General features: G+C 34.9%; 1 protein-coding gene across 7 annotated transcripts in view; it reads left to right on the top strand.

Moving 5' to 3' along the window:
* scrib (scribble planar cell polarity protein) overlaps positions 1-19,686 on the top strand; it is a 412,544-nt gene that overhangs the window by 232,757 nt on the left and 160,101 nt on the right. For all 7 annotated transcript variants that reach the window (XR_016303147.1, XM_089639515.1, XM_089639514.1 and 4 more), the window contains 2 exons: positions 14,968-15,225; positions 16,560-16,688. Coding sequence is in view for 6 of the 7 variants with exons in the window: in XM_089639515.1 (XP_089495641.1) it covers positions 14,968-15,225; positions 16,560-16,688 (387 nt within the window). In the remaining variant the exon portion in view is untranslated. The remainder of the gene's footprint in view (positions 1-14,967; positions 15,226-16,559; positions 16,689-19,686) is intronic.

Here is a 19,686-nt window from a genome sequence, read left to right as displayed (position 1 = left end):
AATCATACAAATATCAAATAAGTAATTTCTCAGTCTATTATTAGTATTGTTAGGTCTATTGTGTCATTTACGGAACTCCTGAATATTGAGTTGAGGTAAATGGGGGTCCGCTCGTATGTACCCCCATTTGAATCTCGTGGACCTCCAAATTATTTTCTCGCTGACATAGACCCCCAGCAAGCCGATATCGACCCCTGGGGTCCATATAGACCGCTTTGGGAACCTCTGGTGTATACAATAAGTGAATTAGTATTTGTGATGTTTGATAGATCGGAGTGAATCATGAACTCTGTCTCAATTGCTCCACTTTATTGCATCAATTTTACTGAGAATTGGTGGGGAGATTCAAGTTAAGTGGCATTTTATGACATTTGAAAGTAAAATGGTTAAAAGATTTATGACATTTACATCCGAAGTTTTCGATTTATCGAGCACAACTTGTTCTAAAAAGGTTGCATCTTGGTACCCGTTGTGAGTTTTTAACTCGGAGTGTCTACCCACCAAGCCTATTGATTGCCTCTTTATTTTTTTTTGTATTTAATCAGGATTCTCACAAAAACATTCCTAAAAGAAAAACATACAGGTAATTCAGGATGCGGAGACGATTTATGTAGAAGTGTTTTTTTCATAATGGTAAGTACAAGAAAAAATCTAAACGTTTTCAATAACTAAATGTGAGAATAATTATACACTACTTCGGAATAAAATGAGTCGTCCAGTACAGTTAAAAAAATACAAATCTCATTTTTTTTTTAAATTACATCGAGAATAAAGCCTGGTTAAGCCTCAATAAACGCAACTCACAAAATTATGTGTCTGTGAATAATGTTGTTTAAATTAAATTAATAACTTTGTAAACACCACTATTTAATCAAAAAGGATCGACATGTTTCAAAACCAATAGTTTCTCTTTGTCAGGATAAATGTATAATGAAAATCAATTATTTTGTTAATTTATAAAAGTTTTTGATGTATCGGTACATAAATGCGTTAGTTTATAAAAGTTTTTGCCAAATATAAAAAATGCAATAATTACGTATTTAAAAAAAAAAACTGAAAAAATATTTTTGTGTATATGTACTTTTTGTGTATGCTTGTTTGTCTTTTTTATTTTTTATTTTCTTTACACGTTTACGTTTATCCTGACGAAGAAGCTACTGGTTTGGAAACATATTGATCCTTTTTGATTAAAATGATGCCACAAAGTGATTTTGCAATTATTGAAGTAATATTATTTAGTCAAAATTTAAAAAAAAAACCTAATTAAGTTTTGTGGAATTACCGATTAATATAATAATACCGAAATGACCGATGGGCTCTCAACAACTAGTATTTATTATAATTCTTGATTTATTTAGACAGCGAAGATTTTGTAAGAAATCACCTATCCGTATTTGATGGAGGCCTGAAGATTGTCGCGATGGCTCAGTGGTTAGAGCAGATGCCTGAATAAGGGGATGGTCCCGAGTTCAAATACCGGTTACGGCAGTACCGCTTTTTCTTATGTGTTTCATTTTTTTATTTAATAATCATTATTACTCTTATCGTTTCAATATTTAATAATATATCATTTACGCAGTATAAATCTGAACCTCCTTCAGAAATTACGCATTTCAAAAGAGTATGATAAACGAAGGTGTTATGAACCTGCGATGCAGGAGACAGTAGAAGGTGTCTCTTCGACGGGAGATATTCAAAACTGGTGCAATGGCCCTTGAAAATTAACGAGGATAATCCACTCAATATTTTCGACTAAAAATCGCGAAAATTATTTGTACGATTTACGAAATATGGTCGTCAGTGGAACTACGAAATCATATACGTGATCGGAAACACAGTAACACACAAGGAAGAAAAATGAAAAAAAAATCTGAAATTAAGATTTTTTAACTTGTGAAAAGTGTAATCCTTAATAATTGTGATGAATTTTTCAATTAGTCTAATTTCTGGTTAGTGAAGTCGGTTTTATTAAAAATAAATGTATTTTTAATTGCGTATCACGCACCATGCCGTGAACAAATAAAACAATCAACAGTCAGAAGTTGGGAGTTTGGGGTCAACGAGAGAATTGGTATTAACCCTGGATACAATTTTACGCCTGGAACATTTTTGTAGGTAAAATTATTGTTTGTTTTTGAACTTGTCAATAAATTTAATTGGGCTGACCCCAAAAGGCTTGCATGATTATGGCAACAGCTCAAAACTTATCTACTGAGAGTTTGATGTGCTTTTACGTATTCTTCATACCTTTATTTTAACAAAAAACGCGTAATTATGATGTTTTCGTACATGATTTCGTTAATTTATATTGGTGTCATTGAAATTTCGTAATGTAGGGTTTCCAACTAACAGAACTACTCTTATTCGTTTTGTATTTATATAGTTACGAAAATAAAACAAACCCTCAACTCTACATAATATTTATAATGTGATCATAAAATATCCCGGACAACTTCATTGTTTACATGAATAGGGTTGCCAACCGTCCCGATATATTGGGTCTGTCACCGTTATAGAGTCCCTTGACAATGTCCCGACAAAACCCATAATAGACTCCCCCACACGCACCCTTCGGAGCGGCGGTACCACGCGCCACTCCAGGCCGCCGAGCGGAAAGTAAAGTCCAAAAGTAAAGTAACGGTTTGCAACGCAGTTCATTGTGCAGACTTTTCTGCGCGGCGGCCTGAAGCGGCGCGTGGTACCGCCAATCCGGAGTGTATGTGTGGGGGAACCTAATGCCGTAACGCTTTCCACGAACATTCTCCTCGGCCGTGCTAACTGCGAGCGAGTAGATGGCGTAGATGCTCCCGCGCGTGCGGGAGTGGTCGCGATGGCCGGGGTGGGGTTGACGGCGCGCTGCGTCTTAGCTCGTGTGGCACTTTTTTGTTTACTCCCCCCCCCCCATCCCGACGGGACCCTAGTCACTTATGGCAACTCCGCACATGTTAAATTCTCGATACGATTATCAATGTTGTCATAGAGTCAAAATTACAACCATTTTCATTCCACATAAATGATTATGGCATAAATATGATTTAAGATTTTCACGGCCAAAAGTATTTTTGTTATTTGTTTTTGGGGTGTTATGCCGTGTTGCGCCAATTCCTTATTTAGCCAACGTTTCGGACAGCATTGCAGTGTCCATCATCAGGGCAGATGTGTTATTTTGAGTTATTGGTAGTGTCTTTATCCAAAGCTTTTGATAAAAACGTCGAAATACAGACAAGAATTTTTATTTGAAATGGTTTTACAGTGTTTTTCTTTGCTTTTTATTTATTAATAATTATGCTAGGAGACTGTCGATAAGTGAAATACATAAACAATGAACACATCAATGGCGAGCGATATGCTAATAAACTTTTACGAAAACAATTTTAGCAGGAACTTAACATTCTGACACTTTTTAAGAACACATCTGCCCTGATGATGGACACTGCAATGCTGTCCGAAACGTTGGCTAAAGAAGGAGTTAGCGCAACACGGCATAACACCCCAAAAACAAATAACAAAGATTATGGCATAAGTTGTTTCCGGGTTACTAAATTAACAATAATTGAACATTCAAGAATATGTATTGATAATTGACATTTATCTTTTTCAAAAATACGCCATTACCACATATTCTTAAAATTATTAACACTTTTTTCCGCAATCCCGCTGATAGATAACACGATTTTGTTACAACCTACTGCCTCACGTGGTTTTTAAAAGTAATTCGTTGTAGATCACTCAGGTTTCATTGTCGTAAGTACGTAATTTGGATACTAATATAGCAACTGGGTTTGATTAAAACCCCCTCTCAATCCATTTCTTCTTTCTTACACCGTACCGCCACCGATACGGCGCATGTCACTTGAACAATAGATGATAATCCATGACTTTTTACCGTTTAAAATAGCCTCGAAAGTGACTTTTCCTTGTATGGCGGTATTGTTCTGTCGCTGCATTGTTGGAACACATCATTATTCAAAGCAATTGCATCGTGTTAAATGATTGATCGATCCTAATGCATGTTGTATTGCAGCTTCGGTAGCTGTTAATTCACCTCCTACAGTCACAATGTAGATGTAGTCGGCATTCAGAACTACTTAAGAATAATCTTCTCGTAACAAAGCCATCATTTAGGAAAGGGAATACGAGTATACCTACTTTGGGGAATAAGTATGAACAAATTATGCCATGTTTTTATCAATCAAGACCAGCATCCTTTTGAAACTAATGACAACTGCTGTAGCAACCATTTTCGGAAATTTTTTGCGCCTGATATCTCTAATGTCTAAATAGTATAAAACAGTCCCTATCGCGTCTTTCTGTTTGTGCGCTTAGTTCTTTTAAACTACGCAACGTATTTTGTTAGGGTTTTCACTATCATTTAGAGAATTTCTTCCGGAAGGTTTATATACAGTATACACGCATATTATATTTATACAAAATAGAGAAAAGTCGATGTTTTGTAATCAAGTCAAAAAAATATATTTTTTCGGGCGCTTACATTGCTAAACCTTATGAGATACATCAAAATAATGTACTACGGAATTGTATATCTTAACAAGGCCTACAGAAAAGTCCACGATGGTATATGATAGGTATTTCCTAAGGATAACCCCTAGCAACGCCGGGTTCACGTCGCACATAGGAGTATTTCGATGTGAAATCCGGTCAAAACTATTTTATGGTCGTTTTTATAATAAAACAACGTATTATTATATAATACAGTCTTTAATTAAATAAAAAAGTACAAATATTTACTATAAAGCAATTTTTGATTATTTTATTCAGTTTCAAAAACTCAAATTAAAAATATTTAATCGTACTCGTCATCTTCATCCTCTTCCTCCATATTTTCTAGGCTAACATCATCTTCTACATCTTCATCCTCTTCCTCCATATTTTCTAGGCTAACGTCATCTTCTTCATCATTTAATGTAGAAGGCAAAGATGACGGTGCAATCGCGACCATCACCAATCGCGACCAAGCGCTTCACTCGAAAATGCTTTTTTCTTGGTTTGACTCTTGGGTCTAATGGAGCTTAACGGCCCTCGCTACTAAATGTTTCTAGCGCGAATTCGAATATCTAACTCGCTGCACCTGGCAGCTGGCCGGTGCGTTCCATTCAATACAAGACACGCACAGAGCAAAACAAATTATTATTAATTAAAAATATTGTGATTATGAAAATTATGTTAAAATATATTTTAGAATGTAATGCAATATTACAATAGCTTGATTCATGGAGGAGGTTCTCAGTAACAACATTTAATATAACTTTTTATTTGGATTTTTTTTTTGATAAATACAATTATAAAGAGTTACAAAAGGCTTCCCTTTGTTCCAGACTGGTTTCGCAGTGCGGCGGGGCACTGTTAATACTAAATTGTATAGTTTAATTTGAGGTCACGGGTTCAAAAGCCGGCGAGGACAAAACAAATTTAATTTAATTTATATAAGTATGTCATATTATAGAATTAAAATAAATTTTATATAGTTACATATAATGAATCTGTACCTCGTTCAAAAGTGGAAGATACGTTCAGTATCACCCTGGTGAGAGACCATAATTCAGGATTGAAAGTTGCTTGAGAACGGCGTAGATATGTTTAGTGACTAGATCTGAATAGCCTGGAACTTTCCAACCCCCCATCCTCCCTATCTCTAAAAATGTAGACCACATACATAAGGAATATAAATGAAATTTCTTTTGAGGACACTTCAATGAAAATGTTATTGATCTTCTTAAAAATTCTTACATGTTTTGGTTTTAGCTGAAACCAATTTTACTTTACTTCTTTTCGGTATTATGCACTTTGAATTACCCAGGATTTATAATAGGCATGCAGCGATTATGTCCAGGATCAATTAATTCGGGTAGCATGCAAAAATTTTAAAAGCGATTCAGCTGTTCAACCATATTAGTCTGCCGAAATTCGTCATCCCGTAAAATTTTTTCGATTTTTATCCGAGTTCAGTCCATACAACAAACATACAAATAGCTTTTTTCGTTACATGTAATTGGCCCTGAACCTGGTAAAACCAATCGTGAGATGTATTTACCAGAATTTCAGACCACACTTTTCTATGGTAATGCTTTCTAGTTCCGCAAGCTCCTTCAGGACATTGTATTCATGTTTGACTTTGACTTTGGACAATACCCTCAACACTACATCACTTGTTCCTGTATTCTCTCTGAAACCAAACTGATTGCTAGAGAGTATATTATATGTTTCTAAGAATGATACCAATCTCGACATAGCTAATCTCTCTATTACTTTTGAAAGAGTATCGAGTAAGAATATAGGTCTGTAATTATTAACATCTAGACGATCTCCATATTTAAAAAGGGGAATTACTTACAATGAGAAGGGAACATCCCACTCTCGAAGCTAATACAGTGTTTTCCAATAAGAGGTGTTATTTTGAATAGCCCGCTATTTCGGTAGATGTTACTTTTGAAGCTGTCATTTTTTGACATTTGACAAGTAGAAACAACGCCATTAATAAAATGGAACGATACACGCTTCAACAACGCATTGAACTTATTAAAATTCACTTGAGTGAATCAAATGCAAATCATTTTGAGTGATGAGGCCCATTTCCACCTCGGTGGCTTCGTCAACAAGCAAAATCGTCGCATCTGAGGCTCGAAAAACCCAAGAGTTATTGTTAAAAAGCCTCTTTACACTCAACGTGTGACTGTTTGGTGCGGTTTATGGTCCGGCGGAGTCATTGGACCTTACTTTTTTGAAAATGAGGCTGGAGCAACAGAATGGACAACAGTGAATGGACTGCGCTACCGAAAAAAAATGAATGATGTTTTATGGCCGGAATCGGATGGTATTAATATGGACAACGTTTACTTTCAACAAGACGGCGCTACGTGCCACACAAGCAACGAAACCATTGATATTTTACGATTAAATATCAAAATTTCACCTCTTATTGGAAAACTCCTGTATTTACAAGGTGAGATATGAGACAAGCTAATTCGGATACATGCATTTTATACACCATAACACTTAAAGAATCAATACCGCACGAGAAAGACATTTTTAAATCATTTATCACATTTGTGACTTCAGAAATGCTAGTTGGTTTAAAATAAAAATTGTCCCCTGTAACGTGAAGTTCAGATTTAAAATCATTCACCAGACACATCTCAATAGTTTTATTAGCACTGCACAAATTACTAGCGAAGCTTGGACCAATGTCACTGAAGAAGTAATTTATATGATTAGTAATTATATTTGGACTCTCTTCTATTGAAGTAATAATACTATTAATTTTCAATTTTTTAAGGTAGTTTGTTTCTTTAGTTGTTTAGTGACTAGATCTGAATAGCCAGGAACTTTCCAACCCTCCTTTTCCCTATTTCTAAAAATGTGGACTACATACATTAGGAATATAAATGAAATTTCTTCTGAAGACACTTGAAATAAAATGTTATTGATTTCTTCGAAACAATTCCTTTTTACATGTTTTGGTTTTAGCTGAAACCAATTTTACTTTGTTTCTTTTCGCTATTATGCACTTTTCTAAATACTCAGGATTTCTAATAGGCATGCAGCGATTATGTCGAGGATCAATTAATTCGGGTAGCATTCAAAAATTGTAAAAGCGTTTCTTGACATTATCAAGCTCGAAGTCATATTGGGTACGTAATTAGTGTCGCCAGTATCCCGTTTGCAAAAGTATGCCCGTTCCTTGCATAGTGAGTGGTCTCCAAATACATGTTTTGGACCATTCAATATATTCAAATAAAACTGTTTTATTTTTCCTAATTCGTAGTCTTCCGGTACGTTATTGCACAACGTACAGCCGTTCTCAGGCGTAAAATACGGCTTGACACAATCTTCCTCAATGCTAAGGGATACTTCTAACAGTGATTTAAGTTTTTTGCAATAATTTCGAAGTAAGTGATTTCGGCATTCGATCTTTTCGACTGAAACATTTTTATACGATGTGCTTCTTTTATTTTATTGTAAGTGCTGGAATATTTTATATACTTATATATTTTAAAAACATCAAATTGTTTATTACTATATTTATTAGAAACCCGAAAAAAAGTTAACAATAAATTAATACTTAATAATATAAAATTGTTTATTACCTATAAACCCGAAAAAATGTTAACAATATATTAATTCTTAATAATATTAAATTGTTTATTACCTAGAAACCCAAAAAAATGTTAACAATAAATTGATTCTTAATAATACTATTTGACACTACACAGCTTCGACGGAAACGCACAGATGAAACATAAAAAAGGCGACACACTATTATAGTCCCTACGCGCAACGCATAGAGTGGAATATTGTTGAAACGTCTCATGGAAGTGTAATAATTACGCGGAATTTCGAACTTTGAAAAAATATTGACACGACGGACCGTAGAAAGCGTGCATTCACGGCCACCTCATAGAGCCGAATGAGTAGGAGAATTCTTAAGCCGCGTCCAAATACGTGGCAAGCCTCTGCAAGCGTCCACAAGTCCCAGCGTCTGGTGCCGCGCGTGTGGCTTGGCTTGCGTAGGCTTGCAAGAGCTTGCGAGAGCTTGCCGCCGATCCGATCGAGGTCGGATATTTTGGCCCAAGCGGCAAGCGCTTGCGGCAAACGCTGGCGTGGCATCCACACGTTGGTACAACTTACGGACTAATAAACAAAAATTAGAATATTAAATGAATTATTTGGTACGCTTTCTATGGATTTTAATCATCCACCATCTTCTCTTTCGAATTCTTCGCTTTCTTTCGTTTTGTTTCGCTTTAAAATAGAAATAGGTTAGCGCAAAAATGACAGCTGATAACAGCTGCTTCGACGTCCGCCATCTTTGGGCGCTGCGAATAGTGCAAATGTACTGGCGCGCTTGCAAGTGTGGGGTCGCCAGCCATTCGCTTGCCAGAGCTTGCCTGAGCTTGCGACAAGCAGCTTGTCGCAAGGATCTGGACGTAGCATTAGATGTTCATTATATAGTATTTAACGAAAATAAATTGTTAGTAAAAACATATATCTCGACAGAAAAATGTATTTACGATAGCCAAGCGTGGCTACATTATCGATATTTTGACGATTAATAACTTAGATTGTCGTTTGAATCTGACAATTCATGATTCTTCATACAACGATTGAGATCGCTAGTAAGGAAGGCCCTTAAATAAGGATCGGAGCTTAGCAACAATCTATTAATAATGTCTCTATTACAGGCTTCTCTAGAAAACTTTCTTGCAAAATTAAGCCTATATTGTATAAAATGTTTATTTCGGGCCTCAGCCGCCTCTTCTGATAATTGACCAATTGGTAAAATTGCATGGCTTATAACTTGGGACCCATGAACTAAAACTTTGTGAATTGTAGGTGACATAGGGTGCCATCCATATAATTCTACATACAATTTTGCAGTTTTGTTGGCATAGGTAGCAGACTTTTTGGTATCTATGCTAATTCCACTAGAAATCACTTCAAGGATTGTTCTGAATCGCTTGATGAGTTCTAAATTGATACTGGTTATTTGAGAAGATGTATCAGGGTCAGCAAAAAACCTTCGTGCTGTATTGCCATCATTAGTATTTCCAAATACGGCTTTAGGCACGTCTATGAGCAGTCCCATTCGTTCTCTGAAATCTTTTTGCACTCTTTCTTTCGTCTCTTTGACAGTTTTTTTTTGTTCTGGTGTACGCGCCTGCCATTTCTTTAGGGAGATTTTATAGGCGAGGTGGAGAAGGGACTCAAAAAATCGTATTCTGGCGTGGAGAACAGATAGTCCAAACTGCAAGGCTTCGACATTTACTTCTTGTACTTCCTTCAGCTTATTAAAATATTTTGAAGTCTGTCCACAAATATAGCAGCGCATAATTGAAGATGTGTCAGTAGCAGCATTGCATACCTTGCCATCAACCATTGTAAATAGTAGCTTATGATTTATTTTCACCAATCCACTGGAAGGTATATATATTTCTGTTTGTGACAATTGGTGATTAACATAAGCTATCTCCTCCTTAGTGATATCTTTGGATTCACTTATAAATCTTATCCGAATCGGTCTACAGAATCGAACTGAAGATGGCGTCGGATTTTGCCAAATTAATTTCGTTTCGCCATTTACATTTACATTCAGTCGCAGAGGTACAAGGGAACTTTGAAATATATTAGCGTCACTATCTGAGCTATTTTGAAATCTCTGCTTAAACTGCGACTGCTGTGATCCATCACATCCCCATTTTGATATAAGTTCCAAATTTTTTTTTTCATCGTTTCTTAATAACTCTATTACCTCCGCAAGGTACTTATATAGGCGAGATGCCGTATGATCCAGTAAACCTTGAACCTGAATTTCCATACAGGTTTCAGTCACACGTATTGTTTCTTCCTTGGGGTAACTGTCCTTTTTTGCTTTTTGGATTAATGAGTAACATGGGTAGATACTCTTATTAGCATTATAAATTATTTCCCATTGCCTCCTCGTAAAGTCGCCTACAACAAATATTGCCAATGCCTCTTGTGGTGTGTGCTTTTTCACATTTATTTGATTTTGGGATAGAGAATAAGATTTGCGAATTTTTGATGCTCTTGTTGGCGTTGCTACAGTCTCTTTTATCAATACTGAGGCATCAGTATTTCCAATAATGCGTTGACTGACTCCAGCTGCATAAACAAGTTCTTCAGGAGGTATTTGCTTCCGTATCTCACTGGTTTTTCGTCGCTTACTACGCTCACTTAAGTTTTCAAAAGATTTTGTTGGCCGACCCGTTTTAGGTCTACTTTCCTCGTTGAACTTTTCCAACTGCATAGAAGATGTGAGCCATGTATCATTTTTACGTAAAAAACGCTCTTGATTCCGACCTGCTGCTTCCCATCTTTGCTTAAATTCAGTCTTCAAATATCTCAGGCTGCGACTCAAAATAAATCTTTAATCCTCAGGGCACTGGGTTATTTCAACTAACTTTGTTTCCAAAAACACTAACATTTCTTTAATTTAATTTGCTTTGCAGGCACACATGATGTCATGTAGAGCTCTTCTACTAAAATTAATGGTTGATCCAATATTATCTGAAAATAAAAAATAAAATTCATTAAAGCAAAATTTACCCAAATTCTACTTTACCACTTTCAAATGATCGAAAACAAAAATGGTGCAAATATAAGCAGAATTTTTTTTTTTGTATTCATTAGAGAATATCCTAGTAAACATATTAATCATAAAATAAAAGTTTGACAAGCCTTGACACATAATCAAAAACGTGATTATCTTAATATTTTTATACAATTCTTTTAATGTTTTCGGTTAATTTTGCTTAATTTTTTAAAACACTTTAATTCTACATAAAGTAGAAAATTGGCATGATAAAATATTCTACGTACCTTCTTCTTCCATTTTCGTAATAATTTTTTTCCGCAATTTAGCACACCAAATCACAACTGCGACTACAAAATAATGAAAATAACGAATGCCGAGAACAAAGACGCGCGGTCTGCACAACGACTGGGTTCCGACTGCCTGCGCGAGAAAGGACGGCTAACTGAGTAACAAATGTATCACTCATTCATTGACCCGGTTATTAAGCTACAAAAAAGAACGACTTTAATAGGTTTTTATTTAACTTCGTAAAATCGACTTTTGACCGGAGTTTTAATAAAAATACTCCTATGTGCGTCGGCTAGTTGGCTTACAAAGACTCCGGGAGTTGTTTGAAGCCCAATGCGCGAACAAGGCATTTCGCCGTATTTTTGGTTAGTTAGGGCTTTGCATGTGAATTCTTACGATTTGTTCAATGGAGTACAAATTTTGATTAGATATGTCGATTGCGTTTAAGATATTAAGAGAATTCCAAATGTTATGATATGTTCTTGATGATTTTGTTGGTTCTATAATAACTCAACACAATGATAGAAACAAACGTGTGATATAAAGTCATTAAAAGCGACGAATAAAAACTAACATATAAACCTAACCTTAAGTAACCTATTTAACCTAGTTTTTGTTTCATCACTTTTCATGACTTTATATAATTTTTTGAGTTGTGCTGTTACCGATTTTGTTTACGTTTTACGTAAATTTTTTTAATTTAAATTGTTTGGTTACCTGAAAATATATCGCAAATATCGTCATAATGTTCCATTTTCCACAGTAAAAAATCACGTATGGACAAAACTTGTTAAATTTCCACTCTCAAAACAACTGCATTTTTACATGACTTTGGTATTGTTATTATTGTTAGATGACTAGATTGTTTCTCGTATATAAAAGCGCCTCGGAGACAGGTATTTGAATAAACCAAAAATGCTATTTTCGTAACGCGGGGCTCACAAACTTGCGCATTTTTTTCGGCGCCCAAAATGTAATATTTCAACTTTTTAATGAATAATCATTTAATCACCACATTACAAATCAAAGTGTTGCTTTCCATTTCAGTGTTATTAAACCAAAATTATTCATAGGCCTTAGGCGGTAATATCAAGCGTTAATAAGTGTGAATAAACTGCGTTCTATGTACCCCACTCTCCGTAATGCCATCTCCATGCAATGAAGGAGAATGTTATTAGTTTGCTCGCAAATATCATAAGTTACCACGTTTTACATTTCTCTTCGAATCGCGTGTCTTTTCACAGATCAGTTGATGTTTAGTTAGCGAAATGAATGCTGTATAAGTGTATTTTTATTGTTTGTTTTTTATTTATTATTTTTGTTTTCGTGTTTCCTATCGATATAATGTGCCTTGATTTGGGATTGTGCTTGTGCTTCCATGTAATTTATTATTTTATTAGGATGTTTATTTTTATTTACAGCATGTTTTATTTGAAGATCGGAAAATGTATCGAAATACCAAATTCACGAAAAAATTGTTATTATATCATCGCATGTTTATAGGTTTAATTAAATGTGAACCTAAAAATGGTTAAGGTCATCTTCAAGTTTAAAAAAATCGTAGTTTTCTGCAATTGAGAAGTCTATAAGCTTTTTATTTTTCATATATTTTTATAATATTTCGGCTTTTCGAACTTGGTTTCGGGAATTTGGTCACACGAAATTTTTGCTTTCGGGATTTCGCCGCTATGACCCAAACTTGTTTGTACACTGTGTCCGGAAACTCATGGTACAAGCGGGGAAACTGGTAACTCTTTATCTTCATTTAGTGTCTACATACAGGGTGTCCGGGGGATAAAGTGCGCTAACTTCGGGCGGTGATTCTACATGATTTTGGAAGTGAAAAACGATAAATAACTTTGAAATTCCAAAAAAGTTGAATTCCTTGTAAGGTAAGATAAATATTCTTCTATGGGAAAATTATTTTTGGGAAAATAAACATTGGAATTTTGATAAAAGTTATTAATCTTTTTTACTTCTACCATCATGTACAATCACCTCATGAAGTCAGCGCACTTTACCCCCGAACACCCTGTATAAGTATAACTTTTTTGTTTTGAGCTATCGTTTAATTCGAGTTCAAAGTTGAAATTTTTGTGGTCAAATTTAAACTGGTCCATCACTATGGGGTTGCTGTGGACTGTTTTTGTCTTTTAATTCATTGATGCATAGTCGCGGCTTAAGATGAAATGCTTGGATGAATTTTTAGATTTTTGTTTTAAAATATCTTTTTTCGCCAAATGTAATAATTAATAAATATGCTTTCTGCTGTTTGCATCTTGGTAGTAACTAAATGTTATTGATTTAATTTGAAAATATGGAATTTTTTTTTTTTTACTTTCTTTGTTGTGGGTTTATTTGTCAATTTATTTCTCCGTAGGTTTGTATTTATTTGTCCTCACAATTCACTCAACCAAATCCACAATTTCTGTTAGAACTGTTATCTTCATTATTGATACACAATATCTTACGAAAACTATATAATTTTTTGTTTGTTTATTAAAATAAAATTATTTATTTCCTGATCCACAAACCCACAATCCTAGATACAGTGGCTGCTGGTGATTTTTTTTTTAAACTTCAAACAATGATGATTTTCAGCATTCTTTCATACAAAAAAATAATATTATTCGGCTACCTACAACAATATCATCAATGATCACTGAAAAGTCACGGACCACCACTGGCTATCACCTATTTATCGCTAGCGGAATATTGGTTTGTTCTACTGACCTTTTTTTAATGAAATGGGCTTTTTCATATAAAACTAATGTATAGTATTGCTTTATTTTACAATATACAATATAAAACAGAAACTATTCTGATTTTGAAAAGTTTTATTATGAAAATATTTTGTAGAACAAATCAATTCTAAAAATTTGCAGAAAATCGCCATTCCCTGTTTTCTTTCGTATTGGCTTTTTCCACATCTTTTTTGACCAATGGCATTGAGATGTTTGCCTGGAACATTGTGGACTAAGAACAAAGCAATACTCAGTTCTTGTCTCAAAAAAAAATGTGTTGGTTTGTTCTATGTCCATAATCTACCGCAATAAAATCAAAATAATATATCAAATCTATCTTAACAGGATTGACCGTATTGCAAACAAATTTACGGATGAAATGCAAAGTGGTCAAGTCAAAACACGACTTCACCACGCTCAGTTGCTTATTTTAGTATTATTCGCTACTGTTATTTCAACAAAAATCACTGCACAAACTTTGACGTAGAATGCATTACACAATCACTCGTCGGCTAGCAAGTTGTAAGATGGCTACGCATATTTATGTCTCATCGCTCTAGGCCGTGAGCGATGGCTGCCTAAATTTAGATTTTACGAAATTTTTTCGGAATTTCCGCAAATAGCTCAGTTATAAATCTACAAATATGGGATAAAAGATGAAATGTCAATTGGCCTTAAACCACAGAAATCAGTTTATATGTTTCCATGTTAATATTCGGAAGTATGATTTTATGAGTGAGCGCTGCCGATTCCGAATGCCACCGAAATCTCCAGCACTCGAGTGGCTAAAGAACAAAGACAATAATATAACTTCACCATTGAATAAAATAATGAATATGTAGTGATCCTGATTGTTTTGTGCAGACGCCCTTCGTGAGGCAGAACACCCCGCACCCCAAGGATCTGAAGGCCAAAGCGCACAAGCTGTTCTCAGCCAACCAGGCCACGCAGGCAGCGCAGGCGGCGGAGGCAGCGCAAGTGGCGGAGGCCGCCCTGGCCCCCCCTGCTGTGCCCCCCGTCCCGCCCACCACCGTCTTGGCGGCACCCGTTTCCGACTCACAGGAGAAGGAGCTGGCCAAGATGGCAGAGCCTGAGGAGGATTCAGAAGACTACGGAGAAAGGGTATGTTCTTTCTTTTAAAATTTGGAAAACTGCAATTTGGTCAAAAGCAGTCCTGGAAAGGTTTCTGAAAGATTTAAAATTTATTTTTACTTAAATTTTAGTATTTCTGTGTTCGTCTTAAGAATGTAGGTGTGTAACACAAAGATCTACGAATAAATACATATATTTCTGTGTTCGTCTTAAGAAGGTAGATGTATAATACAAATATATGCGAATGAATTCATATATTTACAAGCAGATAAAATCATGTGTTTTGGTTTGAAAATTTGATCGCTTAGAAAAATTATATATATGCTTTAATTAAATACTGCGAGTAGAATACATCTTGGCCACTTAATCGAGCATTTTTTTTAAATCCGAAAAAAAATAACTATCAGGTCTATAAAAACTGCTTTAAAGTGCAATATCTCCTACTTACCCCTTTTTTAAAAAAAAATATTTTATTCTCAAGGAAAATACCGAATATTACCGATGATTCGAATTATGATTTCTATGTCACGAGACACAATAGGGTATTTTCACCGTTTATTTTATTCTCAAGAAAATTATGATTTGTAATGATGTCATAAGACACAATAGGGTATTTTCACCGTTTATTTTATTCTCAAGAAAAATACCGATGATTCGAATTATGATTTGTAATGATGTCACGAGACACAATAGGGTATTTTCACTGTTTATTTTATTCTCAAGAAAAATACCCAATAGTACCGATGATTCGAATTATGATTTGTACTGACATCACGAGACACAATAGGGTATTTTCACTATTTTATTCTCAAAAAAAATTATTCTATAATGAAGCTAGTTTTATGTTGTTGAATAAATTTTCCATTATGATTTAAAATATGACATTTTCGATTTGCGGCCAAAATGACATATTCGTTTTTATTGGTGAATATTAATGACGCAACATTTGTGACAACGGTCTCACCAGCCAGTGGAGTTTTCTTTGTCATAATGACATTGTAGCCAGTTGGAACCGTTTCGAAATGTGTAGTTTTAGATCGTTTTTGAAATCAATAATTATGAGTGAAAATATTCAAATTATATATATTTTGAGTAGAAAAATAAATTTTAAATCTTCCAAATTTTGAACAGTATTCATAGTTAGTGAAAATACCCCATTGTAAACATTTTACCAATGTTTACTTTGAAAGTTGTTAACTCTTTAAATATAATAAATTTTCTTCAAAATAAAACAAAAATAGAAGACAACCTCATTGCATCTTAATATTTTATTCCATGGTACAATTATTATGAAGGTTTCCAAATGGTAATTTGTATAATCTATACATTCCTTCAACATTTTTTTTCGTCTCTCTTTTTCTCAGCCACAAAAGACTGCAGAAAGGCATACATCTTCCTCCATCACAACAGAAGACAGTCCGCCCACGGCTGATGAAGAGACCACCACCTCCGACGCTGAGACCGGCCAGAATGATGATTCCGACGAAGAAGAGGTCAGTTTCTTACTCTTATGTATTGTTCAAATAACATCTCAAAGAATTAGATTCTTCATTTGGTGATGCCTATGAAATATTAATGTTCTAACATAATTGGTGAAGGGAATTCTTTGGGAGAATTGTATGCATGGGGTCTTTTATAACCCTTGGATTTGGGAATTTGATTTAGGTATTGTAATCTAAAACATCTTCTTCGAAGTTTCTTTCTTTAATAATATCCATTTTAGGTTAGGTTTACTTTTCCCGATAACAACTTTACTAAGAAAAAGGTTTTTGTGATTTCCAAGAATCTTGTTTTTGAAATCATCTTAGAACTTTATTATCATTTTGAATAATGATTTTGTTCCTATTTCATAATTTTAGAAGCTGCTTATTTCGTTTTTTTTTTTTCTAGAGAATTGTTTCAAAATAATGGATTTTGGAATAAGCTAGTGTCTTCACACATAGCTACTCAACATTATGAAAGTAGTTTCAAGCAATGCTTTAATTCTGATTGAAGGTCATTCACTACTATGATACTGAATCATGTTTCCATTCCGGAATAAAGTGCAAATCGATGAGCTATATGCAATTAGAAATAGTTTTGAGTAAAACTGTTTAAAGTTTTATAAAATGTTTAGTATTCACTTGTAACTAGTGTTCAAACATTGCATATATTATAGTCTGGGTAAAATCTACAGAAGTAATATTTACACAGCAGATAAAGAAGAGATTGGATATACCAAAAAGGCGATGGAAGCAAAAATAGCTTATGGGTGTTATTGCATCCAGCTCCTCAATTAATATAATTTATTTACTTATATATGTTAGGCTACAATGTTTTAAAATATGTGTCTCTGGGCTCAAAATTAATGGTGTCATTGCTCTGCCACGGAGTTTGACAGTCAATTCTAAAAATATATCTTTAAATAGTATCATAATAGATATTGCCGTCTCATCTGTTATCCAAACTAATTAATGGCTAAGCGTATTTCTTCAACATTATCGGCGATATTGTCTCTTGAACACCAATAGAACTATTACAGCCCCAAGAAAGTGACCCTTGCCACAGGACCGTTGCTGGAGACTACAATAAGTATCATACAAGAAAAACACAGAAGTACACAAGGAACATGGCTTTCACCACAGGAAATTTGAAACATTGCCCCCCCATAAGAGTTCCATATTTTCTGACATCAACCTATATCACATTCTTCCGGCATCTGCCCAGGAATACTACGGGCCCAAGCGCGTGGGCTTCACGTCGGGCCCGGCACCCGGCGAGGACGACTCGTCATCAGCTTCGCGCGGCAGTTCGCGAGCCCGACTGCGGCGGCGCGCGCTGGATCGCAGCGAGGCTGATGCGGGGGCCGCCTCGCGCCTGCACCGCCGTGACACGCCACACCACCTCAAAAACAAGCGCGTGCACAGCAGCCTCATGGACCGCCACAAGGTGGAGGTGCTCCTCGCGCAGGTCAGACTCCACCTGCCTGTCTCTACGAGTGTGTCCATTGTGCCTGGCTTCATCATTTTACGTTATCTTTTATATAATTTTAATATAGTAAGCCCACGATACATAACCCTATAATTAGTTGCTTTTAACCCCTCAGAGGCCCTGGCATTTGGCTATTATATTTAAAAAAGATGCTGTCAAATTTGTGTGTATTTCCGGTTCTCAATGAAATCCAAATAAATGGGATATTTCTGAATGCTTCTAAAAACTAAAAAGTGTTTTTGATGGGTGATGAAATATGCTTTCAAATTTTCTTATCTATGTAAATAAATAAAAATGTAAATATTTGTTTGTTCAAAATCTTATATCTTCGAAAGTTCTTCACCGATTGCTTTGAAATATACATGTATTATACATGGTGTCCGGAAACTCGTAGTACAAGCGGGAAACTGGAGAATCTACACCACATGGGGAACCCAAAAAAACATTAAGTTTTTTGATTTGAGCATTTTCACAAAAAAAAAAAAAAAAAAATATTTTTCGGCTATTTACTACTACTAATTAGTTGGGTACTTTGATCTTCAGTAATAATTTAAAAGAATTTGATAAAAAAAAATAAAAAAATCAACTTCTAACTCGATTTACTTGATAACGAAAGCTCAAATCAAAAAAAAATATACTACAAAATCGACTCCAAATGTGATGTAGATTCACCAGTTTCCCGCTTGTACTACGAGTTTCCAGACACCCTGTATATATGTCACCGGTGACAAGTAAAAACGTGCTTTTTAAAAAAACATTGCAATCTGTTGGACATAAAAACAACACGAGCTATTGTTTATCTATATGTACAGACAGACTGATCCACAGCACGTGCGTGGCGGTTACAGCTAGTTATAAATAAATTTATAATTTTTAAATTATTATTATTTTTAAATCAAACATAAAAAAGTTTTAAAAGTGACTCACCTTCCGTTTTATCGTCTAAATACTGAATTAAAATGACTGAAAAAACACATTTTACAAGACAAATGTAGTATAAACATTATTGCCACCTCACTTTTTTGTCATTTCCTATCAAAAATAATTAATAAAAAAAGTTTTTTCAATTTGCAGTTGGAACATTTAGGACGGGTTGTTTAGGAGAATTTGAACAATTCATCAAATTTCAACGTTCATTTGCGGGTTCTGTGAAAGTCCTATTCAAATTCCGTTATTTTATCGTTATAGGCTAGTTGCTTGACAGAACTGAAATAAAAACAGAACCTTAAAATATCTTTCACAGAACTTGAAAATTAACTTTGAAATTTGAAGAATTGTTCAAGTTCTCCGAAACAACCCGTCCTTAGTTTCATAGAGGTGCACATTTTAATTCTTCTGTAGTTAACTTCTAGATTTGAATAGAACACAGAGTGTTTTCTCTTTTTAACACTGTTTAGATCATATTTCTACCCTTAACAGTAAGGGAGACACAACAAAATCACATGAGCTATTCCGAAAAGCGAACAAGTTGATAGATATTTAGCTGTTTGTTCGCAAAATCGAACAAACTATCCTAAGAAG

This window comes from Hesperophylax consimilis, chromosome 14 (assembly GCF_061612785.1).
Source record: "Hesperophylax consimilis isolate HC1 chromosome 14, BYU_Hcon_1.0, whole genome shotgun sequence".
Taxonomy (NCBI): Eukaryota; Metazoa; Arthropoda; class Insecta; order Trichoptera; family Limnephilidae; genus Hesperophylax; species Hesperophylax consimilis.
Note: the sequence above shows the minus strand (reverse complement) of the source record. Positions and strands in the feature narration are given on the sequence as shown.